Source organism: Rhinoderma darwinii, chromosome 2, assembly GCF_050947455.1.
Source record: "Rhinoderma darwinii isolate aRhiDar2 chromosome 2, aRhiDar2.hap1, whole genome shotgun sequence".
Taxonomy (NCBI): Eukaryota; Metazoa; Chordata; class Amphibia; order Anura; family Rhinodermatidae; genus Rhinoderma; species Rhinoderma darwinii.
The window spans coordinates 472,632,993-472,659,802 of NC_134688.1; the positions used below are offsets into that span (position 1 = coordinate 472,632,993).

Consider the following 26,810-nt stretch of genomic DNA (forward strand, 5'->3'; position numbering starts at 1 on the left):
CTATAATACTGCTCCCTATATACAAGAATATAACTACTATAATACTACCCCTATATACAAGAATATAACCACTATAATACTGCTCCTATATACAAGAATATAACTACTTTAATACTGCCCATATAAACAAGAATATAACTACTATAATACTGCTCCCCTATATACAAGAATATAACTACTATAATACTGCTCCTATATACAAGAATATAACTACTATAATACTGCCCCCTATATACAAGAATATAACTACTATAATACTGCTCCTATATACAAGAATATAACTACTATAATACTGCCCCCTATATAAAAGAATATAACTACTATAATACTGCCCATATATACAAGAATATAACTACTATAAAACTGCTCCCGCTATACAAGAATATAACTATTATAATACTGCCCCCTATATACAAGAATATAACTACTATAATACTGCCCCCTATATACAAGAATATAACTACTATAATACTGCTCCTATATACAAGAATATAACTACTATAATACTGCCCCTATATACAAGAATATAACTACTATAATACTGCTTCCTATATACAAGAATATAACTACTATAACACTGCCCCTATATACAAGAATATAACTACTATAATACTGCCCCCTATATACAAGAATATAACTACTATAATACTGCTGCTATATACAAGAATATAACTACTATAATACTGCCTCTATATACAAGAATATAACTACTATAATACTGCTCCCTATATACAAGAATATAACTACTATAATACTACCCCTATATACAAGAATATAACTACTATAATACTGCTCCTATATACAAGAATATAACTGCTATAATACTGCTCCTATATACAAGAATATAACTACTATAATACTGCCCCCTATATAAAAGAATATAACTACTATAATACTGCCCATATATACAAGAATATAACTACTATAAAACTGCTCCCGCTATACAAGAATATAACTATTATAATACTGCCCCCTATATACAAGAATATAACTACTATAATACTGCCCCCTATATACAAGAATATAACTACTATAATACTGCTCCTATATACAAGAATATAACTACTATAATACTGCCCCTATATACAAGAATATAACTACTATAATACTGCTTCCTATATACAAGAATATAACTACTATAACACTGCCCCTATATACAAGAATATAACTACTATAATACTGCCCCCTATATACAAGAATATAACTACTATAATACTGCTGCTATATACAAGAATATAACTACTATAATACTGCCTCTATATACAAGAATATAACTACTATAATACTGCTCCCTATATACAAGAATATAACTACTATAATACTGCCTCTATATACAAGAATATAACTACCATGATACTACCCCCTTTAATGACATATGTATTACACTAGAATATTACAGTTGTACAGTTACATAATGTAATGCCCCCACCAAGCGTTTGTATATTTCCTATGTTTCCTGTATGTAATTATTGATCTCCCTGTAGTTGATTACCAGGTAGGATACAGTTATTAGGGAGAAGTCAATGTTGTTGAGTAGCAGTTCAAAAATATTAACAGCCAGAAATAAATACTTAAGGAAGCCGCTCTTGTTGGGTAGATTATGCTGCGATAAATGCTATTGATTGCTGCATTAATCTGTAGGCTCTTTGCATCGGCGGCCGTGCCGGTACTAATGAGAGTCTGGAAACGGCCGCTGTACAGTCATTACCCTGCGTCTCTAATGCAATATCAATACAGCAACCGGCAGAATAAATAAAAACTTGCAATGACTACACCTCTTATTCCTACTGCTAAACTACTCCAATATTTTGCCACAAGAACATTACAATAATCTGCAGAACACACATTATAAACCTCGCGGCGTAATACAGGGCGAACATTACAGGGGAAAATATAGCTACAAAGCGCTCGTCCCCGGAATGAGACAGAAAGTTCTCTTATATGGAAATAATCCAAGATTGAGGCGGCGAGAGCGGAAAACAAAGCTAAAATGTGAAAATTAAAAGATTACTAGATGAGTTGGGACCGTAATAAAGAGCGGAATATAAAAAGTATTACATAGGGGGCAGTATTATAGTAGTTATATTCTTGTATATAGGGGCAGTATTATAGTAGTTATATTCTTGTATATAGGAGCAGTATTATAGTAGTTATATTCTTGTATATAGGAACAGTATTATAGTAGTTATATTCTTGTATATAGGAGCAGTATTATAGTAGTTATATTCTTGTATATAGGAGGCAGTAATATAGTAGTTATATTCTTGTATATAGGAGCAGTATTATAGTAGTTATATTCTTGTATATAGGAGCAGTATTATAGTAGTTATATTCTTGTATATAGGAGCAGTATTATAGTAGTTATATTCTTGTATATAGGAACAGTATTATAGTAGTTATATTCTTGTATATAGGAGCAGTATTATAGTAGTTATATTCTTGTATATAGGAGGCAGTAATATAGTAGTTATATTCTTGTATATAGGAGCAGTATTATAGTAGTTATATTCTTGTATATAGGGGCAGTATTCTAGTAGTTATATTCTTATATATAGGGGGCAGTATTATAGTAGTTATATTCTTGTATATAGGGGCAGTATTATAGTAGTTATATTCTTGTATATAGGAGCAGTATTAGGGCATGACCACACATGGCGGAATTCCTCCGCAACTGTCCGCATCAATGCCGCACAGAATCTGCGTTGCAGATTCTGCAGCGGATCTGCACAAAATGTGCAGAAAATTGATGCGGACTAGCCGCTGCGGACTGCAGGAAAAGTGCTTCTCTTCTCCCTATTCAGTGCAGGATAGAGAGAAGGGACAGCACTTTCCCTAGTGAAAGTCAAAGAAATTCATACTTACCGGCCGTTTTCTTGGTGACGCGTCCCTCTTTCGGCATCCGGCCCGACCTCCCTGGATGACGCTCCAGTCCATGTGACCGCTGCAGCCTGTGCTTGGCCTGTGATTGGCTGCAGCCGTCACTAAGGCCTCATGCACACGACCGTAGTGTTTTTCTGGTCCGCAAATTCCAGGACCGTGTTCCGTGAAATGTCATCCGCAGTTCATCCGTATGTAATCCGCAAAATGCGGATGAAAAATAAAAAGCCTAGGTAAAACATGATGACGACAGAACTCATTCCCGGTCGTCGCCTAGCAACACTTCCGCAAATCCGCAAAACTGCGGATGACACACGGCGGTGTATCCGCAATTTCCACGGGCCCATTGACTTCTATTGGCATGTCCGCACCGCATTTGCGGCCCATAATAGGACATGTCCGTAGTTTCTGCGGCACGGATGTGCGGACATGCGGAGAGCCGTGAAAACACGGATAGTGTGTATGGGCCCATAGAAATGAATGGGTCCGCAATTTACCCGTGGATTTGCGGTTGAATTGCGGACGCAAAAACACGGTCGTGTGCATGAGGCCTTACACTGAAACGTCATCCTGGGAGGCCGGACTGGAGACAGACGCAGGGAGTTCTCGGTAAGTATGAACTTATATATTTTTTTACAGATACATGTATATTGAGATCGGTAGTCACTGTCCCGGGTGCAGAAACAGTTACTGCCGATCGCGTAACTCTTTCAGCACCCTGGACAGTGACTATTTACAGACGTCTCCTAGCAACGCTCCCGTCATTACGGGAGCCCCATTGACTTCCTCAGTCTGGCTGTAGACCTAGAAATACATAGGTCCAGCCAGAATGAAGAAATGTCATGGTAGTAAAAACAATACGCTCCGCAGCACACATAACATGTACATAAGATCTGCGGACTTCATTGCGGAATTTTGACTCTCCATTGAAGTCAATGGAGAAATTCCGCCATGAGTCCGCCACTGCTCCGCAACAGACAGAGCATGCTGCGGACACCAAATTCCGCTCCGCAGCCTATGCTCCGCAGCGGAATTGTACGCATCGTGTAAACGAACACTGCTAAATTAAAGTGAAAGTCAATGGAGAAACGGCTCCGCTGCGGATTAACGCTGCGGAGTGTCCGCAGCGGAATTTAAGTGAAATTCCGCCATGTGTGAACCCGCCCTTATAGTAGTTATATTCTTGTATATAGGGGCAGTATTATAGTAGTTATATTCTTGTATATAGGAGCAGTATTATAGTAGTTATATTCTTGTATATAGGGGGCAGTATTATAGTAGTTATATTCTTGTATATAGGAGCAGTATTACAGTAGTTATATTCCTGTATATAGGGGTAGTATTATAGTAGTTATATTCTTGTATATAGAGGCAGTATTATAGTAGTTATATTCTTGTATATAGGAGCAGTATTATAGTAGTTATATTCTTGTATATAGAGGCAGTATTATAGTAGTTATATTCTTGTATATAGGAGGAAGTATTATAGTAGTTATATTCTTGTATATAGGGGCAGTATTATAGTAGTTATATTCTTGTATATAGGAGCAGTATTATAGTAGTTATATTCTTGTATATAAGAGGAAGTATTATAGTAGTTATATTCTTGTATATAGGGGCAGTATTATAGTAGTTATATTCCAGTAAGCCCAGCGTAATGTAGGCGCAGCCGTAATGAAGGAAGCGCATGACTAGGTGTTTGGGAGTTCTAGGCTATTATGTTCTAGGTATTATGTTTTAGGCTATATTTATAGGGATTGGAGGGTTATGTGAAAGGGGCATGGGGCAAAATGTATCTATATGTGGTGGGTGGAGAATAAAGTATATAAGTCCATGCGGGGAAGAGGCAGCCCTCTTTCCCGCTGGACAACAGGAGAAAGTTTTGTCCTGTTATTATAGTGAAAAAGAAAAATATACGGATAAATAATTTTACTTACCTGATGGAAGCGGCGATGGAGTCAACGATGGCCAGGATCCGGGATGCAGCGATGCAGCACGGCGTGGGATGGCTGGATGCGCTGATTGCCGGGGCTCTCCCTCCGGTTCCAGCGGCTGGAGAGGAGAGTGAGGGACGCAGCAGCAGGCGTTCCGGGCCTCAGGAGAGGCCTTCTTCTGCGGATGCACCTCGGTCTGGTCGGCGCCGAGGGAGCCCCTCCAGGGACCCTCCTCCTCCTGCTGGTCCGGAGCTGCACCTTGGCGACGGTCCGCGGAGGTCTGGGAGGAATCCCATCAGGCGGGCTAGATCGGAGGTGACAGGAGGGGGGGGGGGCCGCGGCGGCCATCTTCCTCCCTCCTGTCTCAAACAACGACGCCGGAAGTGGAGGCGGGACCGGATGCGCGCGCAAGACCGGATGCGCGCACAAGGCCGGATGTGCGTGCGGGACCGGATGCGCGCGCATCACAGGAAGTGACGGCTTTCTCCGGCGCCGATGCTCCAGGTGCCGGAGGAGCTCTGCATACAGACGTCCGGACTACAAGACCGACGCGTAGGAAGAGGCGAGCGGCCTCTGGATGGGGAGCGAGATCGCCTCCTGCAGGAGCAGGGAGGCGTGTGACAGCGACAGCGACCGGAAGGACCCGGGCAGCTTCGGTGAGTGACGCCGGGCCCCATCCGGACGAGGGGGGGCAGCGGTCTGCAAGACAAGCGGTGACAAGGAGATTTGTGTTTGACAGCCCTGCAGAAGGACTGGATCGGCAGGGCTGTCAGGCTGATGTCGCGCCACCAGCGGGTGGCAGGATCGTGGCTGGATATGTCGCGCCACCAGCGGGTGGCAGGATCATGGACGGGCCGCGTTCCGCTGGGCCTAGAGCTTCCTCAACAAGAAGTGTGCGGAGCTACGGGGAGCGTGGGGTGCAGGAGCACCACTCCCCAGGATCGTCACGACCGACGCCTGGATTATCTGGAGTGATGGACGCGTCCGCTGGGAGGTCACCTCAGGGACGTACGGGTGAGTCTACCACGGATGTGGTGCCGGGGATGTGTGGGGGGGATGTGGGGGGGATGTTGTCAATGTCACAGATGCAATTGTTGTTTAGAGGGATGCAGGAGTATTTTATGAGAACTGTGCCAGGCGTAGAGCAGTCGCCAGCGAGGGTATGGGGCGCTGCTAGTGAGGCGTCTGCTAGTGCGGCAGGGAGTGCAGTTGTTAACGAGGCGATTTCTGGTGCGGCTGCGGCAGGGATTGCGGGTGTTAGTGACGTAGCGCCGGTTGTGGGTGCCGTAGTGGCGGTGGAAAAAGCGGTGGATGCGGCGGATAGTACGGTTAAGAAAGTGGTGGAGGATGTGCGTTTGGCGGATGCGGCAAAAGGCGAGGTTTATGTGTGCTTTGAGGGCCCGCTGGGGGCGCATTTGAAGGTGGAAATTAGGGAAAAGATCTGGAAAGATGAATATGTTGAGATTTTTTCTTTGCTGCCGTTAGAAAAGTTTAATTTGGACCGGTGGAAACCGGACGAAAGTAAGAAGGAGGAGGAGGAGCGGCGAAGGTATCGCTTGATTCCTCGGACTTTTGCGAATTGGCTGCAGGCCTTCGCTATCTTGGCTAGTGTGGTGGGTGAGAAGGCGCCGGAGAACTGTTCGGCGTTATTTTGTTATATGGATTCGGTAGGGGAGGCGCCCATGGTTTGTCCAGATGCTTCAAGAAGCATAAGGGCAGGCAGGGAGATGCTGAGCAGAAGAGGGGCGACGCCGGTGAGGGTGGAAAGGATGCTTCCGTTTTTAAGGGGCTATCCAAATAGGAAAGTAGCGGAGTTGTTGTGGTTAGGTTTGTCAGATGGTTTTCGGATTCCTTGTACGTCGGTTGGACGTGACGGGGTAGTCCGTAATTTGTCGTCTGCTTTGGCGCGGCCTGATCTGGTTACGGATAAGCTGCTGAAGGAGGTGGCGTTGGGCCGCATGGCGGGTCCGTTTTCCTCCCCGCCTGTTCAGAATTTGCGTGTTTCCCCGTTAGGTTTGGTTCCAAAAAAGGAGGTGAATAAATTCCGCCTTATTCATCACTTGTCTTATCCGGAAGGCGAGTCGGTGAATGACGGCATTGATCCGGCACTGTGCGCGGTTAGTTACACTAACTTTGATGCGGCGGTTGTTTGGGTTCGGAAATACGGGAAGGGCTCTCTGTTAGCGAAAACTGACATTGAGGCCGCTTTTCGTTTATTGCCGGTGCATCCGGATAGTTTTTGTTTGCTGGGATGTTATTGGCAGGAGGAATATTTTGTAGATTGTTGCCTCCCGATGGGCTGCTCCATTTCATGCGCTTATTTTGAGATGTTTAGCACGTTTTTGGAGTGGGTGGTCCGTCGGGAGGCGCAGGTGCAATCTGCGCTGCATTATCTGGATGATTTCCTGTTTATCGGGCCGCCGGGTACCTATGTGTGTGCAGGATTGCTACACACTATGGAGAGAGTGGCAATGGATTTTGGGGTACCTTTGGCGCCTGAAAAAACTGAGGGACCCACGATGGTCATTAAGTTTTTGGGAATCATGATTGATTCAGATAACATGGAGTGTCGCTTGCCTGATGATAAGTTGCTGGAGATGAGAGGGTTGGTGGCGAGTGCGCTGCGCAGGAAGAAGATACAGTTGCGGGACTTGCAATCCTTGTTGGGGCATTTGAATTTTGCTTGTAGGATTATGCCCATGGGGCGGGTGTTTTGCAGGCGATTGGCGAGTGCTACCGCAGGGGTGCATTCCCCTCATCATTTCATTAGGTTGTCGGCGGAGTTGAAAGCTGATTTGTTGGTGTGGGGGGAGTTTTTGCAGAGCTACAATGGGCGGTCGGTGCTCATGTACCAGCCAGTGTCTAGTGTGGACTTGGAGCTGTATACTGATGCGTCAGGTGCTTGTGGATTTGGGGCTTATTTCCAGGGGCAGTGGTGTGCAGGAGTTTGGCCTGATACATGGCATGAATGTGGTTTTGTCCGTAACTTGGCTCTGCTGGAATTGTTCCCGATTGTGGTGGCTGCGGAGTTGTGGGGGGATTGTCTGCGGGACCGGAGAGTGCGTTTCGTATGTGACAATATGGGTGTGGTTCAGGCTGTTAATGCGCAGACAGCTAATTCTCCGCCAGTCGTGCGGCTATTGCGACATTTAGTTTTGAGAGGTCTGATGTTGAATGCGCATTTTGTGGCAGTGCATATTCCTGGGGTGCTGAATTCTGTGGCTGATTCCCTTTCTCGTCAACAGTGGGACAGGTTTCGTCTGCTGGCGCCGGGGGCGGAGTCTCATGGCCTGCCTTGTCCAGAGCATCTGTGGAAGGTGGTGTGACAATGGCGATGTCGCTTGTGGAAAGGTCGGTTAGTGCGGTCACGTGGCAGAGGTACAGTGCGGTGTGGCAGGTATGGGAGGTGTTGTTGGAAAATGCGCAGGCAGGTATTGCAGATCGGCAGGCGTGTTTGCTGTATTTTATAGGAAAGGCGTACAGTGAAGGGGCGTCTGCAGCAACGGTCGCTCGCAGTTTGTCGGCCTTGGCTTTTTGGTTCAAGAAGAAAGGTGAGGAGGACGTGACTAAGTCCTTTCTGGTGCGGCAGGCAATGAAGGGTTTCAGGAGGGGTTCCGCAGTTAGGGATCTCAGGAAGCCGGTGTCATTTGAGCTGTTGGTAGCGATTTGTGATTTGTTGAGGGAGGTTTGTGTTTCAGCATTTGAAGTGCGGCTATTTACACTGGCCTTTTCTTTGGCTTTCTTTGGGGCGTTCCGGATATCGGAGTTGGTGTCGGCCAGTAAGAGTGTGGCAGGGGGTTTATTGTACGCTGATGTGGATTTGGATGGCTCCTGCCTTTCTTGTTTGCTCCGTAGATCTAAGACAGATCAGGAAGGGAGAGGTTTTGTGGTGCGCTTGTATGAGTTACCAGGGTCGCGGGTGTGCCCGGTCCGCGGTTTTCGGGAGTTTGTTGCGGTGAGGCCTGAGGGCCCGGCATCCTTGTTGGTTCATGCAGACGGGCTGTCTCTGTCAAAATTCCAGTTTTCACAGGTGTTCAAAAAATGTATCCTGTTGTCTGGCAGAGGTGGAGCAGGTTTTAGCTCTCATTCCTTTAGAATTGGCGCAGCTACGGAAGCAGCTCGGTGGGGATTATCCCCGGCGATGGTTAAGAAGATCGGTAGGTGGGAGTCAGACAGATATAGGTTGTATGTGCGGCCTCACTTGCTTTGAGGTGGTGGTGATAAGATGTGCTGGAGGTGGATATGGAGTAGTTACGTTGTTGTTTTGTGTTGTTTTAGGTGCAGGTCCCTGCTTGATTTGGATCATGGGGCACTCCTACGTACACTGGGGAGGTGTGCGTGCTGATGTTCGTCCGGCCGGACGGCAGTTGGGCATGGATCACGCAGAAGTGCAGGTCAGATGGTTGGGCCTGCGGGGCATGCTGTGGTGTAGGCTGTTACCAGAGGTACAATTTTATGCGGGTTTGGACAGGGCGCCGGATATCTTAGTGGTGCACCTTGGCGGCAATGATTTGGGCATTCGGTCGTCCAGGGATTTAGTGAGGGATGTGAAGATTGACCTTTTGCGGTTGTGGTCGGCGTTCCCAGGAGTGGTGATTGTCTGGTCAGATATTGTGGCTCGCAAGGTGTGGCGGCAGGCACGTTCCGTACATAGCTTAAATAAAGCGCGAGCAAAGGTCAACAAGGTAGTTGGCAGATTTGTGGCACGCAATGGCGGTGTTGTGGTGCGGCATAAGGAGTTGGAGGGTAGAGAGGTAGGTTTCCTCAGGGCGGATGGTGTTCATCTAAACGAGGTGGGTCTGGATATGTGGACCCTGGACATTAAGGAGGGCATGGAGAAAGCCCTGCAGTTGTGGAGGGACAATCATGTGTAAGGGGTCACACATGATTGTCGTGGCGGTAGGAGGAGGGGTCTTTGGAGGCACGTAATGGTAAGAAGGAGAAGCAACAATGGAGATTGTTGCAAGAGAACTCGGGGCGTTTAACCCTGGATAGTATTGGAGGGGCTGGGGAGTGGTTACCCAGCTCATATATATTCCTGATGGGCAGGGTCCCCAGGAAGGGAGAGAGAGGTCTTGGACATGGTTGGTGCCCTCGGGTCAGGTGCAGAACGGCTGTAGGGTAAGGGGTCCAGACCTAATAAGGAAACGATGGAGTTTAATGATTGAAGTGCCTTCAAGGATCCTTTATCTGGAGTTGGGAAATAGAGCAGGATGTTATCATGGAGTTATGATGTGTTTATGGTTATGCTCTTTTATCAGGAAAAAGGTGTGTTTAATAAATGGCTGCTGTGGCCTTTACACCAAAATTCATGTGTGGTCTCTTATTGGGGTTTGGGGTGTAAGGTCGTAGATAGCGGAAGCATCAAACATACCTTAAGTCATGTATATAGGGGCAGTATTATAGTAGTTATATTCTTGTATATAGGGGCAGTATTATAGTAGTTATATTCTTGTATATAGGAGCAGTATTATAGTAGTTATATTCTTGTATATAGGGGACAGTATTATAGTTATATTCTTGTATATAGGGGCAGTATTATAGTAGTTATATTCTTGTACATAGGAGGCAGTATTATAGTAGTTATATTCTTGTATATAGGAGGCAGTATTATAGTAGTTATATTCTTGTATATAGGGGCAGTATTATAGTAGATATATTCTTGTATATAGGGGGCAGTATTATAGTAGTTATATTCTTGTATATAGGAGGCAGTATTATAATAGTTATATTCTTGTATATAGGAGCAGTATAATAGCAGTTATATACTTGTATATAGGAGACAGTATTATAGTAGTTATATTCTTGTATATAGGGGGCAGTATTATAGTAGTTATATTCTTGTATATAAGAGGCAGTATTATAGTAGTTATATTCTTGTATATAGGAGCAGTATAATAGCAGTTATATACTTGTATATAGGAGGCAGTATTATAGTAGTTATATTCTTGTATATAGGGGGCAGTATTATAGTAGTTATATTCTTGTATATAGGGGGAAGTATTACAGTAGTTATATTCTTGTATATAGGGGCAGTATTATAGTAGTTATATTCTTGTATATAGGGGGAAGTATTACAGTAGTTATATTCTTGTATATAGGAGGCAGTATTATAATAGTTATATTCTTGTATATAGCAGCAGTATTATAGTAGTTATATTCTTGTATATAGGGGGCAGTATTATAGTAGTTATATTCTTGTATATAGGGGGCAGTATTATAGTAGTTATATTCTTGTATATAGGGGCAGTATTATAGTAGTATATTCTTGTATATAGGAGCAGTATTATAGTAGTTATATTCTTGTATATAGGGGCAGTATTATAGTAGTTATATTCATGTATATAGGAGCAGTATTATAGTAGTTATATTCTTGTATATAGGGGACAGTATTATAGTAGTTATATTCTTGTGTATAGGAGCAGTATTATAGTAGTTATATTCTTGTATATAGGAGCAGTATTATAGTAGTTATATTCTTGTATATAGGAGCAGTATTATAGTAGTTATATTCTTGTATATAGGGAGCAGTATTATAGTAGTTATATTCTTGTATATAGGGGCAGTATTATAGTAGTTATATTCTTGTATATAGGGGCAGTATTATAGTAGTTATATTCTTGTATATAGGGGCAGTATTATAGTAGTTATATTCTTGTATATAGGGGCAGTATTATAGTAGTTATATTCTTGTATATAGGAGCAGTATTATAGTAGTTATATTCTTGTATATAGGGGCAGTATTATAGTAGTTATATTCTTGTATATAGGGGGCAGTATTATAGTAGTTATATTCTTGTATATAGGGGCAGTATTATAGTAGTTATATTCTTGTATATAGGGAGCAGTATTATAGTAGTTATATTCTTGTATATAGGGGCAGTATTATAGTAGTTATATTCTTGTATATAGGGGGCAGTATTATAGTAGGTATATTCTTGTATATAGGGGGCAGTATTATAGTAGGTATATTCTTGTATATAGGGGCAGTATTATAGTAGTTATATTCTTGTATATAGGGGCAGTATTATAGTAGTTATATTCTTGTATATAGGGAGCAGTATTATAGTAGTTATATTCTTGTATATAGGGGGCAGTATTATAGTAGGTATATTCTTGTATATAGGGGCAGTATTATAGTAGTTATATTCTTGTATATAGGGGGCAGTATTATAGTAGTTATATTCTTGTATATAGGGAGCAGTATTATAGTAGTTATATTCTTGTATATAGGGGCAGTATTATAGTAGTTATATTCTTGTATATAGGGGGCAGTATTATAGTAGTTATATTCTTGTATATAGGGAGCAGTATTATAGTAGTTATATTCCTGTATATAGGGGCAGTATTATAGTAGTTATATTCTTGTATATAGGGGCAGTATTATAGTAGTTATATTCTTGTATATAGGGGGCAGTATTATAGTAGTTATATTCTTGTATATAGGGACAGTATTATAGTAGTTATATTCTTGTATATAAGGGGCAGTATTATAGTAGTTATATTCTTGTATATAGGAGCAGTATTATAGTAGTTATATTCTTGTATATAGGAGCAGTATTATAGTAGTTATATTCTTGTATATAGGAGCAGTATTATAGTAGTTATATTCTTGTATATAGAGGGCAGTATTATAGTAGTTATATTCTTGTATATAGGGGGCAGTATTATAGTAGTTATATTCTTGTATATAGGAGGCAGTATTATAGTAGTTATATTCTTGTATATAGGAGCAGTATTATAGTATTTATATTCTTATATATAGGGGGCAGTATTATAGTAGTTATATTCTTGTATATAGGAGCAGTATTATAGTAGTTATATTCTTGTATATAAGAGGCAGTATTATAGTAGTTATATTCTTGTATATAGCACTTTTAAAGAATGACAGTCTTCGGGGTCTGCTCCTCATTTTCACATTTTCAGAGGTGCAGTGGCGTTAGACGTCACAGTAGGCAGATATAAAGACTATGGATACTTTTATAAAAACTGTACAATAATAAAACTCTCCTTGTTGTTTATAGCAACCAAAGTGCAGCTTTTATTTTTCCAGAGCAGTTTAAGAAATAGTAGCTGAGCCTTGATTGGTTATTATGGGCATTGGCTTTACTGCTGGACAGTATTGATAAATGTAGCCTTACATCTTCTAGAATACTTCCGAAAATACCTACGGACATGAGTAGGGATCTCGACAGGTACAATACTTAGATTTAGGCTGGAGTATATAGAACGGTTGAATTTGGGACTAACAATTTACCTTTCCAAGCATAAACCCCAGTGGATCCTCTGGTTTTTCAAATACAAGATCTTCAGTGATTTCCTTAAAAAACAACAACAACAAAAAACACAAGATAAAGATCAACTGGAAAAGAAATTAAAAAAAATAATAAAGATGGTGAAATGTGAGTTTATTAGGAGCTTCCATTAGTTTTTGAGAACTTTCTACCCAGGAACTCCAACAAAACCTCCCAGAAACACCCACTTTCGGGCAAATTTACATAAGCCCCACCCATTTTGAGGTTTAATTCATGTATAGTTTTGCATTGGTTTACTGGGACATAGTAGCTCCATCTAAGAGGAACGTGCTGTTTTATACTAGGGAATTGCATTATCCATAGAATCGCTTCTCTTGCAGTACTAGGCAACACTGAAAAAAGACACTAGCGAGAATCAGAGCGAAATGTTTTACCGTATGCCCCGCCCATTTATATAGGACACACCCCCAACATCCGGCATTTACAAGTACTACTCCCATTATCACACCCCAAAATGAGTACAGACTCAGGACCAGACCCTTAAAATAAATACAGACCCGACCCACTAAATAATTACAGACCCCTGATCAGGCCCTCTAAATAGACACAGAGACCAGACCCCTAAAATACAGGCTTCAGATCCCTTAAATGAATACAGACCCCACACCAGACTCTGCGAATATAAATCCTAGACAAGACCCCCTAAATACAGACTCCAGACCGGACTCTAAATACGAATAAAAACCCCAGAGCCCCTAACTTAATACAGATCCCTTACTCCCTAAATAAATATAGGCCCACATGAGAGAGAGAGAGAGAGAGAGAGAGAGAGAGAGAGAGAGATAGAGATAGAGATATTAGATAGATAGATAGATAGATAGATAGATAGATAGATAGATAGATAGATAGATAGATAGATAGATAGATAGATAGATAGATAGATAGATAGATAGATAGATATGAGATAGATAGATAGATAATTTAGAAATATTTAAATGCTGTAATAACAGCTATGAACACACAGGGGCAGTATTGTTCAGAAGACAAAACTCTTCATGTGACATATTTCGGAGCTGTATATGGAGTACGCCATCACACCGTCACCCCATAAATAGATCTGGAGTGGAGAAACGCGCGCGCGCTCCTGTACTGGTTCCCGATTTGTCGGTAGCAGGAGGTCTGGGTCGTGTTGGGTTTGTTACCTGAAATATCTCCAGGATGTTGTGTTTCTCCATGTACTTCAGAGAACGATCAAAGGGATCTTCATAGACCGGAGGGGTGGGAAGTGCGGGGCTGGTCAGGTGACTTATCTCTGTGATCAGAACCTTCTCACCGTCCATCTAGAAGGAAAAGACACAGGGATGACATCACTCAACAATGAGGGAGAGGAAAGTCCAGATCATTGGGTGATGTCAGATTAAAAATAGGGACTATGTGTGGTGGATACTGGGCCATGCGATGCTGGATGAAGGGAATGTGAGTGCATGGAATAAAGATGCCACAAGAATCGTCCCGCGGAGTCGTCCAACCTTTTTTCTTCCTAGGAAGTCAGTGCCAAAGTTGCATGACGGCGCCAATTTCTACTGACCTCTATAAAGTGAATAAAGAAGAGAAGGTCGATCAAGGGAATCGCACCAGAAAAAAAAGTGCACGGGGCAAACAACTTTGGTGCACAATATTGGTCTACAAATTTGTGACGCCACGACGTGTCCTATAGTGCGTTCCGCCAAATGTATTACGCAGCGCGCGCCATCTTGGTAATATTGTGACAACCCGCGGCTCCCCCTTTGCTGATCCTATGACGCTATTGATGAACACGGCCTTTTTTGCGTCGTGGAACACGTTATTTTATTTGATTGGTTACAGAAGAAACCGAAAAACCGATTCCAGAAGCAGCGGGCGCAGTGATTGAGACCCCCCCCTCCCTTCTTTTACCCCCCCCCCCACCTCTCACATTAAAACGATGTAGCTACTCATGCTTGATATATCAGTGGCAAAGGGGTTAATGCGAATACCAACCAAGCAGGTTTTAGGGGAAATCAAACTTTTACAAAAATCTGATTACTGCGGCCGTGACAGATCGAGAGTCGCCTGGTTTGGGCACCACCGGAGGTTCTTTGCCCCTTTACCCAGTACAATGTCAGGTCTGCCGTGAGCTGAAGAGCTAAAAGATCGTCACTAGGGACGAGCAGCTTGACAGACGCCTTCCCGACATTTGACGTATCCATATGTCATAGGCGGGTAGGGGAAGTATGGAGCGGGCTCACGGAGTGAATACGCTCCATACGATGCCGGTGTCGGCTGTATGTCACTGCCGACACTTCAGAGTAACGAGCGCGGTCCCGCTAGTTTATCCCGTTATATGCCGCGGTCAATAGCGACCGCAGCATTTAAAATGTTAGAAAGAGGGGGCGACCCCCTCTAGCAGCTCATCGCGCCCCCCGCAATGCAAACGCGGGGTGCCGATGGTTGCTATGGCTGCCTGGGAGACTAATGAAGGCCCCCAGGTCCGCCATCTTTGTGCTCCTACTAAGCGCTGCCTCCGGCCTGTCAGAATCACCATATACCGCAATACATTAGTATTGCAGTATATGGTGCATGCGATCTAACGATCGCTGGTTGAAGTCCCCGAGGGGGACTAATAAAAAAAAAAGTACAAATTAGTAAAATAAAGTTGTTGTTTTTTATGTAAAAAAATTAATTAAAAAAGTTCAAAAAATCCCCCTTTTCCTATTTCCCCCCTAGAGCATAGTAAAAAGATAAATAAATAAACATAATTGGTATCGCCGCGTCCGTAAAAGTCGGAACTATCACAATATATCATTATTTAACCCGCACGGTGAACGCCGTAAAATAAATAATTGTAAACGCCAGAATCTCTAGATTTTGGTCACCTAATCTCCCACACAAAATGAAATAAAAAGCGATCAAACCGTCGCATGTACCCCAAAATGGTATCATTAAAAACGACAGCTTATCCCGCAAATAATAAGCCCTCATACCGCTTAACCGACGGAAAAATAAAAAAATTATGGCTCTCAGAATTTGACCAGAATAAAGTTAACATGTTGTTAATTGCACGGTGAATTCCGTAAAAACGACACGCAAAAAACCATAAAGGAATCGCAGTTTTTTTTTTCATTTTCCGCCCCACTAATTTTTTTTCCCCTTTCCTAGTACATTATACGGCACAATAAATGGCGCTACGAAAAACTACAACTCGTCCTGCAAAAATCAAGCCCTCATAGGACTATAGCGACGGAAACATAAAAAAGTTCTGGCTTTTGGAAGGTGGGGAGGAAAAAACTAAAATTTAAATCTGAAAAGTTGTTTACGACGGGAAGGGGTTAACAGACACATGCCCCACCCCTTTGTATAGGCCACACCCTCAAAATGCCAGAGTAGTGCACACGATCCCTTCATCAGACCCCAGACTCCAGTAGACAGCAGCGTTGATCTGGCGGGGGAGAGTGGGCAGATGCTGCTGCAGGACGGGAAGCCACGCAGCCAGCCAGCCCTGCCCATCCCCCCTCTCTCTCTGATAATACTGCTTGCACTGTGCATGTCACTGAATGGAAAGTCAGATCCCATTACTGGAAATCAGTCCCAGTAGCTCCAAAGACCCCTCCATGGAACCCACTTAAACACACTGATCCCCATCCCGGCCCGCGTTATTAATCAGATTTTTCTAAAATGTTAATGTAGCTCGTTTTTACTCCACTCACATCCAGAGCTGTTTTCAAAACTTTGCTGCCTGACAATTGGAACGAAGACACAAGCTCAGTTCATAACGCACTGAACTCAAAAAATGGTATTGTAGGAGTTGTAGTATTTTCTACACAGGGTCTGGTGTAAACACTACATCTCCTACAACGCACTGCAGCGGAGCATGCTCTGTAGAGACATTTATCCAGCAGGAGGCTGCAGCAGAATGTAAGGTAATCAAGGCTGAAGAAAAGAGGAAGCAGAGGTATGATGCAGCTTTGGATGTGACTGGAGTATGAGATGAGCATTATATTTGGAGCTTTGTGCCTCACTTCATTTTATACAACTACATGATGGTCACACGACGCTGATTATCAATGACAAATGTCACGAGAAAGTGACTGAGCCCCCCCCCACCCCGATCCACGCTGCACCAGACTTGTCATTGTAACCACGTGTGCGCAGGTGGAGCAGAACGTAAACGCCTCTGAGCTGCACTAAAGCGATTATCCTCATCCCGCGGTTTAATTCGGCTGCTGCTGCATCATTTTCAGGGTCATAAAAGGGATAAAGTTACTGATACGCCTCTGATGTGATCACCACTTTAACGTCCCCGCGCCCTCCTGCCATTTTTACGAACATGCTCAAATTGGATCTACAAACTTGTTTCCGTGTAATTTTCTATTGTGATGCTCCGTGAATTATTCCTTCACATACGGAAAAGATATTTGTCCTCATTAGGGTATGTTCACACGCTGTGTTTTCAGGCGTATTTCAGGGGGCGTAAACACCTCGTAGTGCGCATGAAAAACCGGTAGCTAAATGTCTGCAAACATCTGGCCATTGAAGTCAATGGGAAATCAGACGGAACGTTTCTTTTTTAAACCACCGCTTTTTTAAAAAAAAGCCCCGTAAAAAAGAACATGTCACTTCTTCAGCCATTTTTGGAGCGATTTTTCATTGTTTCAATGGAAAAACAGCTCCGAAAACGTCTAGAAAAAACGCCTCAAAAAAACGTTTTCAGCTTCAAAAATGGGTAAAAATCACAGGCTGTTTTCTCAGAAAACAGCTCCGTAATTTTCAGCCGTTTTTGACTCTGCATGTGAAGATATCCTAAGGCTTCGTTCACATCTGCGTCCGGACTCCGTTCATGGGTTCGGTCGGACCTTTCCGTCAGGGGATCCTATGAAGGGGATCCAAACGGAAACCATGGGTTTTCCGTTTGCATCAACTTTGATTATAAGGGTATGTTCACACGAGGGCGTCCGTAACGGCTGAAATTACGGGGATGTTTCAGCCTGAAAACATCCACGTAATTTCAGCCGTAACGGCATGTGCAGGCGCTTGAACGCCGCGTCCATTACGGATGTAATTGGCGCTGCTAATCATTGGAGTCAATGAATAACGGCTCCAATTACGGCCAAAGAAGTGACAGGTCACTTCTTTGACGCGGGCGTCTATTTACGCGCCGTCATTTGACAGCGGCGCGTAAATATACGCCTCGTGTGAACAGACAAACGTCTGCCCATTGCTTTCAATGGGCAGATGTTTGTCAGCGCTATTGAGGCGCTATTTTCGGGCGTAATTCGGGGCAAAAATGCCCGATTTACGTCCGTAAATAGGCCGTGTGAACATACCCTAATAGTGACGGATCCGGTGCAAATGGTTTCCGTTTGTCCCCGTTGTGTAAGGCTTCCGTCGTTTTGAGGGAATGAATGGCGCAGGCGACTACGGTATTGCTTTTCGTCAAAACGACAGAACCCTTGCACAACGGTGACAAACGGAAACCATTTGCACCGGATCCGTCACTAGTAAAATCAAAGTTGATGCAAATGGACACCTATGGCTTCCATTTGTTTCAGTTTGGATTACGATCATGGGTTCCCCTGATGGAAAGGTCCGACCGAACCCATGAACGGAGTCCGGACGCAGATGTGAACGAAGCCTTACACAGGATCTCCCCTAGAATAAAAATCCCTAGGGAATATAATTCCTTGAGTCGAAATGTTAAGAATTCTCTTCAGCCGTTCCTTCGTCATATCTGTTTCTGGGAAAAGATGGGTGACAACAAATATGGCCACCTTTACAGCTTCCATAAGGGTTCCACCCAGCTTTCCGACTCCTGAATGGTAATAGGTAGGATGTGTCACTGCAGAACTGGGCATATTTGCCATTCAGTAGTACGAGAAAGTTGGGTGGCAGCCTCTGTGGAAGGTGCGTGGGCGGTCAAGATGGTATTATTGGGTAGCACTTAAAGAGGCTATATACATTGTACTGAGAGATTGACCGAACTGCTTGAAAAAGAGGTTCTGCAGCAGCTGAGGTATGAATTGCAAGGAATAATGTGCTCTTATTATAAATGATTCAGACTTCTTTACTTCAGGGGAGGACACTAGGCCATAAAGAAAATAATCATTTTACCTAAATATTTGCCGCCGCACTCGTCCCGCCACCCTAGGCGCTGGCCCCCGCTGTGTAGATTAGAAATAGGGCAGTGATCAGGTTAGTTTAGGTGCGCAGAGATTGTTCTGCTCTTCAGCATCGTCCCGCAGCGATGGATCTGTAGGATATTGTCTATTTGTTTTCTCCTCTATTACGGCTGTAATGTGTTATATTTATAGGGTCATTGTGAGCGGTAACGTCTAGAAATGGAGAACACCGACACTTATACTGATATGTTAATAACTCCTCCGCTGGCGTGAGCTAGAACAATAGACTGAGGTAATGTACCGGACCGCAAGACGCCACGCGACCGTAAAACCGACACAATGTAGTAATGTAGTTGCTTATAGAAATGCCATAAAGACAGTGGTGCTGCGTACATATCTGCTGAGCGGTGTCATATACAGCAGGGGTGCTGCGGACATATCTGCTGAGCGGTGTCATATACAGCAGTGGTGCTACATACATATCTGCTGAGCGGTGTCATATACAGCAGTGGTGCTGCGTACATATCTGCTGAGCGGTGTCATATACAGCAGTGGTGCTGCGTACATATCTGCTGAGCGGGGTCATATACAGCAGTGGTGCTGCGTACATATCTGCTGAACGGTGATATATACAGCAGTGGTGCTGCGTACATATCTGCTGAGCGGTGTCATATACAGCAGTGGTGCTGCGTACATATCTGCTGAGCGGGGTCATATACAGCAGTGGTGCTGCGTACATATCTGATGAGCGGCGTCATATACAGCAGTGGTGCTGAGTACATATCTGCTGAGCGGTGTCATATACAGCAGTGGTGCTGAGTACATATCTGCTGAGCGGTGATATATACAGCAGTGGTGCTGCATACATATCTGCTGAGCGGTGTCATATACAGCAGTGGTGCTGAGTACATATCTGCTGAGCGGTGTCATATACAGCAGTGGTGCTGAGTACATATCTGATGAGCGGTGTCATATACAGCAGTGGTGCTGCGGACATATCTGCTGAGCGGTGATATATACAGCAGTGGTGCTGCATACATATCTGCTGAGCGGTGTCATATACAGCAGTGGTGCTGCGTACATATCTGCTGAGCGGTGTCATATACAGCAGTGGTGCTGCGTACATATCTGCTGAGCGGTGTCATACAGCAGTGGTGCTGCATACATATCTGCTGAGCGGTGATATATACAGCAGTGGTGCTGCGTACATATCTGCTGAGCGGTGTCATATACAGCAGTGGTGCTGCGGACATATCTGCTGAGCGGCGTCATATACAGCAGTGGTGCTGCGTACATATCTGCTGAGCGGTGTCATATACAGCAGTGGTGCTGCATACATATCTGCTGAGCGGTGTAATATACAGCAGTGGTGCTGCATACATATCTGCTGAGCGGGGTCATATACAGCAGTGGTGCTGAGTACATATCTGCTGAGCGGCGTCATATACAGCAGTGGTGCTGCGGACATATCTGCTGAGCGGCGTCATATACAGCAGTGGTGCTGCGGACATATCTGCTGAGCGGCGTCATATACAGCAGTGGTGCTGCGTACATATCTGCTGAGCGGTGATATATACAGCAGTGGTGCTGCATACATATCTGCTGAGCGGTGTCATATACAGCAGTGGTGCTGCGGACATATCTGCTGAGCGGCGTCATATACAGCAGTGGTGCTGCGTACATATCTGCTGAGCGGTGTCATATACAGCAGTGGTGCTGCGTACATATCTGCTGAGCGGTGTCATATACAGCAGTGGTGCTGCGTACATATCTGCTGAGCGGTGTCATACAGCAGTGGTGCTGCGTACATATCTGCTGAGCGGCGTCATATACAGCGGTGGTGCTGCGTACATATCTGCTGAGCGGTGTCATATACAGCAGGGGTGCTGCGTACATATCTGCTGAGCGGTGATATATACAGCAGTGGTGCTGCGTACATATCTGCTGAGCGGTGTCATATACAGCAGGGGTGCTGCGTACATATCTGCTGAGCGGTGATATATACAGCAGTGGTGCTGCGTACATATCTGCTGAGCGGTGTCATACAGCAGTGGTGCTGCGTACATATCTGCTGAGCGGCGTCATATACAGCAGTGGTGCTGCGTACATATCTGCTGAGCGGTGTCATATACAGCAGGGGTGCTGCGTACATATCTGCTGAGCGGTGATATATACAGCAGTGGTGCTGCGTACATATCTGCTGAGCGGCGTCATATACAGCAGTGGTGCTGCGTACATATCTGCTGAGCGGTGTCATATACAGCAGGGGTGCTGCGTACATATCTGCTGAGCGGTGATATATACAGCAGTGGTGCTGCGTACATATCTGCTGAGCGGCGTCATATACAGCAGTGGTGCTGAGTACATATCTGCTGAGCGGGGTCATATACAGCAGTGGTGCTGCATACATATCTGCTGAGCGGTGTCATATACAGCAGTGGTGCTGAGTACATATCTGCTGAGCGGTGATATATACAGCAGTGGTGCTGCATACATATCTGCTGAGCGGTGTCATATACAGCAGTGGTGCTGAGTACATATCTGCTGAGCGGCGTCATATACAGCAGTGGTGCTGAGTACTTATCTGCTGAGCGGTGTCATATACAGCAGTGGTGCTGCGTACATATCTGCTGAGCGGTGATATATACAGCAGTGGTGCTGCGGACATATCTGCTGAGCGGTGTCATATACAGCAGTGGTGCTGCGTACATATCTGCTGAGCGGTGTCATATACAGCAGTGGTGCTGCATACATATCTGCTGAGCGGTGATATATACAGCAGTGGTGCTGCGGACATATCTGCTGAGCGGCGTCATATACAGCAGTGGTGCTGCGGACATATCTGCTGGGCGGTGTCATATACAGCAGGGGTGCTGCGTACATATCTGCTGAGCGGTGTCATATACAGCAGTGGTGCTGAGTACATATCTGCTGAGCGGTGATATATACAGCAGTGGTGCTGCGGACATATCTGCTGAGCGGTGATATATACAGCAGTGGTGCTGCGGACATATCTGCTGAGCGGCGTCATATACAGCAGTGGTGCTGCGTACATATCTGCTGAGCGGTGTCATATACAGCAGTGGTGCTGCGGACATATCTGCTGAGCGGTGATATATACAGCAGTGGTGCTGCATACATATCTGCTGAGCGGCGTCATATACAGCAGTGGTGCTGCGGACATATCTGCTGAGCGGTGATATATACAGCAGTGGTGCTGCGTACATATCTGCTGAGCGGTGTCATATACAGCAGTGGTGCTGCATACATATCTGCTGAGCGGCGTCATATACAGCAGTGGTGCTGAGTACATATCTGCTGAGCGGGGTCATATACAGCAGTGGTGCTGCGTACATATCTGCTGAGCGGCGTCATATACAGCAGTGGTGCTGCGTACATATCTGCTGAGCGGCGTCATATACAGCAGTGGTGCTGCGGACATATCTGCTGAGCGGCGTCATATACAGCAGTGGTGCTGAGTACATATCTGCTGAGCGGCGTCATATACAGCAGTGGTGCTGCGGACATATCTGCTGAGCGGCGTCATATACAGCAGTGGTGCTGCGTACATATCTGCTGAGCGGTGTCATATACAGCAGTGGTGCTGCGGACATATCTGCTGAGCGGTGATATATACAGCAGTGGTGCTGCATACATATCTGCTGAGCGGCGTCATATACAGCAGTGGTGCTGCGGACATATCTGCTGAGCGGTGTCATATACAGCAGTGGTGCTGCGTACATATCTGCTGAGCGGTGTCATATACAGCAGTGGTGCTGCATACATATCTGCTGAGCGGTGATATATACAGCAGTGGTGCTGCGGACATATCTTCTGAGCGGTGATATATACAGCAGTGGTGCTGCGGACATATCTGCTGAGCGGTGTCATATACAACAGTGGTGCTGCATACATATCTGCTGAGCGGTGTCATATACAGCAATGGTGCTGCGTACATATCTGCTGAGCGGTGTCATATACAGCAGTGGTGCTGCGGACATATCTGCTGAGCGGCGTTATATACAGCAATAGTGCTGCGTACATATCTGCTGAGCGGTGTCATATACAGCAGTGGTGCTGCGTACATATCTGTTGAGCGGTGTCATATACAGCAGTGGTGCTGCGTACATATCTGCTGAGCGGCGTCATATACAGCAGTGGTGCTGAGTACATATCTGCTGAGCGGGGTCATATACAGCAGTGGTGCTGCATACATATCTGCTGAGCGGTGTCATATACAGCAGTGGTGCTGCGGATATATCTGCTGAGCGGTGATATATACAGCAGTGGTGCTGCGGACATATCTGCTGAGCGGCGTCATATACAGCAGTGGTGCTGCGGACATATCTGCTGAGCGGTGTCATATACAGCAGTGGTGCTGCGGATATATCTGCTGAGCGGTGATATATACAGCAGTGGTGCTGCGGACATATCTGCTGAGCGGCGTCATATACAGCAGTGGTGCTGCATACATATCTGCTGAGCGGTGATATAGACAGCAGTGGTGCTGCGTACATATCTGCTGAGCGGTGTCATATACAGCAGTGGTGCTGCATACATATCTGCTGAGCGGGGACATATACAGCAGTGGTGCTGCATACATATCTGCTGAGCGGTGTCATATACAGCAGTGGTGCTGAGTACATATCTGCTGAGCGGCGTCATATACAGCAGTGGTGCTGCGGACATATCTGCTGAGCGGGGACATATACAGCAGTGGTGCTGCATACATATCTGCTGAGCGGTGTCATATACAGCAGTGGTGCTGAGTACATATCTGCTGAGCGGCGTCATATACAGCAGTGGTGCTGCGGACATATCTGCTGAGCGGTGATATATACAGCAGTGGTGCTGCGGACATATCTGCTGAGCGGTGTCATATACAGCAGTGGTGCTGCGGACATATCTGCTGAGCGGTGTCATATACAGCAGTGGTGCTGCGGACATATCTGCTGAGCAGTGTCATATACAGCAGTGGTGCTGCGGACAGATCTGCTGAGCGGTGATATATACAGCAGTGGTGCTGCAGACATATCTGCTGAGCGGTGATATATACAGCAGGGGTGCTGCGGACATATCTGCTGAGCGGGGTCATATACAGCAGTGGTGCTGCGTACATATCTGCTGAGCGGTGTCATATACAGCAGTGGTGCTGCATACATATCTGCTGAGCGGTGATATATACAGCAGTGGTGCTGCGGACATATCTTCTGAGCGGTGATATATACAGCAGTGGTGCTGCGGACATATCTGCTGAGCGGTGTCATATACAACAGTGGTGCTGCATACATATCTGCTGAGCGGTGTCATATACAGCAATGGTGCTGCGTACATATCTGCTGAGCGGTGTCATATACAGCAGTGGTGCTGCGGACATATCTGCTGAGCGGCGTTATATACAGCAGTAGTGCTGCGTACATATCTGCTGAGCGGTGTCATATACAGCAGTGGTGCTGCGTACATATCTGCTGAGCGGTGTCATATACAGCAGTGGTGCTGCGTACATATCTGCTGAGCGGCGTCATATACAGCAGTGGTGCTGAGTACATATCTGCTGAGCGGGGTCATATACAGCAGTGGTGCTGCATACATATCTGCTGAGCGGGGTCATATACAGCAGTGGTGCTGCGTACATATCTGCTGAGCGGTGTCATATACAGCAGTGGTGCTGCGTACATATCTGCTGAGCGGGGTCATATACAGCAGTGGTGCTACATACATATCTGCTGAGCGGTGTCATATACAGCAGTGGTGCTGCGGATATATCTGCTGAGCGGTGATATATACAGCAGTGGTGCTGCGGACATATCTGCTGAGCGGCGTCATATACAGCAGTGGTGCTGCGGACATATCTGCTGAGCGGTGTCATATACAGCAGTGGTGCTGCGGATATATCTGCTGAGCGGTGATATATACAGCAGTGGTGCTGCGGACATATCTGCTGAGCGGCGTCATATACAGCAGTGGTGCTGCATACATATCTGCTGAGCGGTGATATAGACAGCAGTGGTGCTGCGTACATATCTGCTGAGCGGTGTCATATACAGCAGTGGTGCTGAGTACATATCTGCTGAGCGGGGTCATATACAGCAGTGGTGCTGCATACATATCTGCTGAGCGGGGTCATATACAGCAGTGGTGCTGCGTACATATCTGCTGAGCGGTGTCATATACAGCAGTGGTGCTGCGTACATATCTGCTGAGCGGGGTCATATACAGCAGTGGTGCTACATACATATCTGCTGAGCGGTGTCATATACAGCAGTGGTGCTGCGGATATATCTGCTGAGCGGTGATATATACAGCAGTGGTGCTGCGGACATATCTGCTGAGCGGCGTCATATACAGCAGTGGTGCTGCGGACATATCTGCTGAGCGGTGTCATATACAGCAGTGGTGCTGCGGATATATCTGCTGAGCGGTGATATATACAGCAGTGGTGCTGCGGACATATCTGCTGAGCGGCGTCATATACAGCAGTGGTGCTGCATACATATCTGCTGAGCGGTGATATAGACAGCAGTGGTGCTGCGTACATATCTGCTGAGCGGTGTCATATACAGCAGTGGTGCTGCATACATATCTGCTGAGCGGGGCCATATACAGCAGTGGTGCTGCGTACATATCTGCTGAGCGGGGTCATATACAGCAGTGGTGCTGCGTACATATCTGCTGAGCGGTGTCATATACAGCAGTGGTGCTGCGTACATATCTGCTGAGCGGCGTCATATACAGCAGTGGTGCTGAGTACATATCTGCTGAGCGGGGTCATATACAGCAGTGGTGCTGCATACATATCTGCTGAGCGGGGTCATATACAGCAGTGGTGCTGCGTACATATCTGCTGAGCGGTGATATATACAGCAGTGGTGCTGCGGACATATCTTCTGAGCGGTGATATATACAGCAGTGGTGCTGCGGACATATCTGCTGAGCGGTGTCATATACAACAGTGGTGCTGCATACATATCTGCTGAGCGGTGTCATATACAGCAATGGTGCTGCGTACATATCTGCTGAGCGGTGTCATATACAGCAGTGGTGCTGCGGACATATCTGCTGAGCGGCGTTATATACAGCAGTAGTGCTGCGTACATATCTGCTGAGCGGTGTCATATACAGCAGTGGTGCTGCGTACATATCTGCTGAGCGGTGTCATATACAGCAGTGGTGCTGCGTACATATCTGCTGAGCGGCGTCATATACAGCAGTGGTGCTGAGTACATATCTGCTGAGCGGGGTCATATACAGCAGTGGTGCTGCATACATATCTGCTGAGCGGGGTCATATACAGCAGTGGTGCTGCGTACATATCTGCTGAGCGGTGTCATATACAGCAGTGGTGCTGCGTACATATCTGCTGAGCGGGGTCATATACAGCAGTGGTGCTACATACATATCTGCTGAGCGGTGTCATATACAGCAGTGGTGCTGCGGATATATCTGCTGAGCGGTGATATATACAGCAGTGGTGCTGCGGACATATCTGCTGAGCGGCGTCATATACAGCAGTGGTGCTGCGGACATATCTGCTGAGCGGTGTCATATACAGCAGTGGTGCTGCGGATATATCTGCTGAGCGGTGATATATACAGCAGTGGTGCTGCGGA

The 26,810-nt window shown here is 45.5% G+C and overlaps 1 protein-coding gene across 3 annotated transcripts in view; it reads right to left on the reverse strand.

Moving 5' to 3' along the window:
- Positions 1 to 26,810, reverse strand: part of TEX55 (testis expressed 55) — a 55,321-nt gene that overhangs the window by 5,946 nt on the left and 22,565 nt on the right. For 2 of the 3 annotated variants that reach the window (XR_012881224.1, XM_075851012.1), the window contains exons 4-5: positions 14,269 to 14,406; positions 13,069 to 13,131 (exon numbers count right to left, since the gene is read on the reverse strand). Coding sequence is in view for 2 of the 3 variants with exons in the window: in XM_075851012.1 (XP_075707127.1) it covers positions 13,069 to 13,131; positions 14,269 to 14,406 (201 nt within the window). In the remaining variant the exon portion in view is untranslated. The remainder of the gene's footprint in view (positions 1 to 13,068; positions 13,132 to 14,268; positions 14,407 to 26,810) is intronic. The other variant, XM_075851013.1, reaches the window with a different exon arrangement.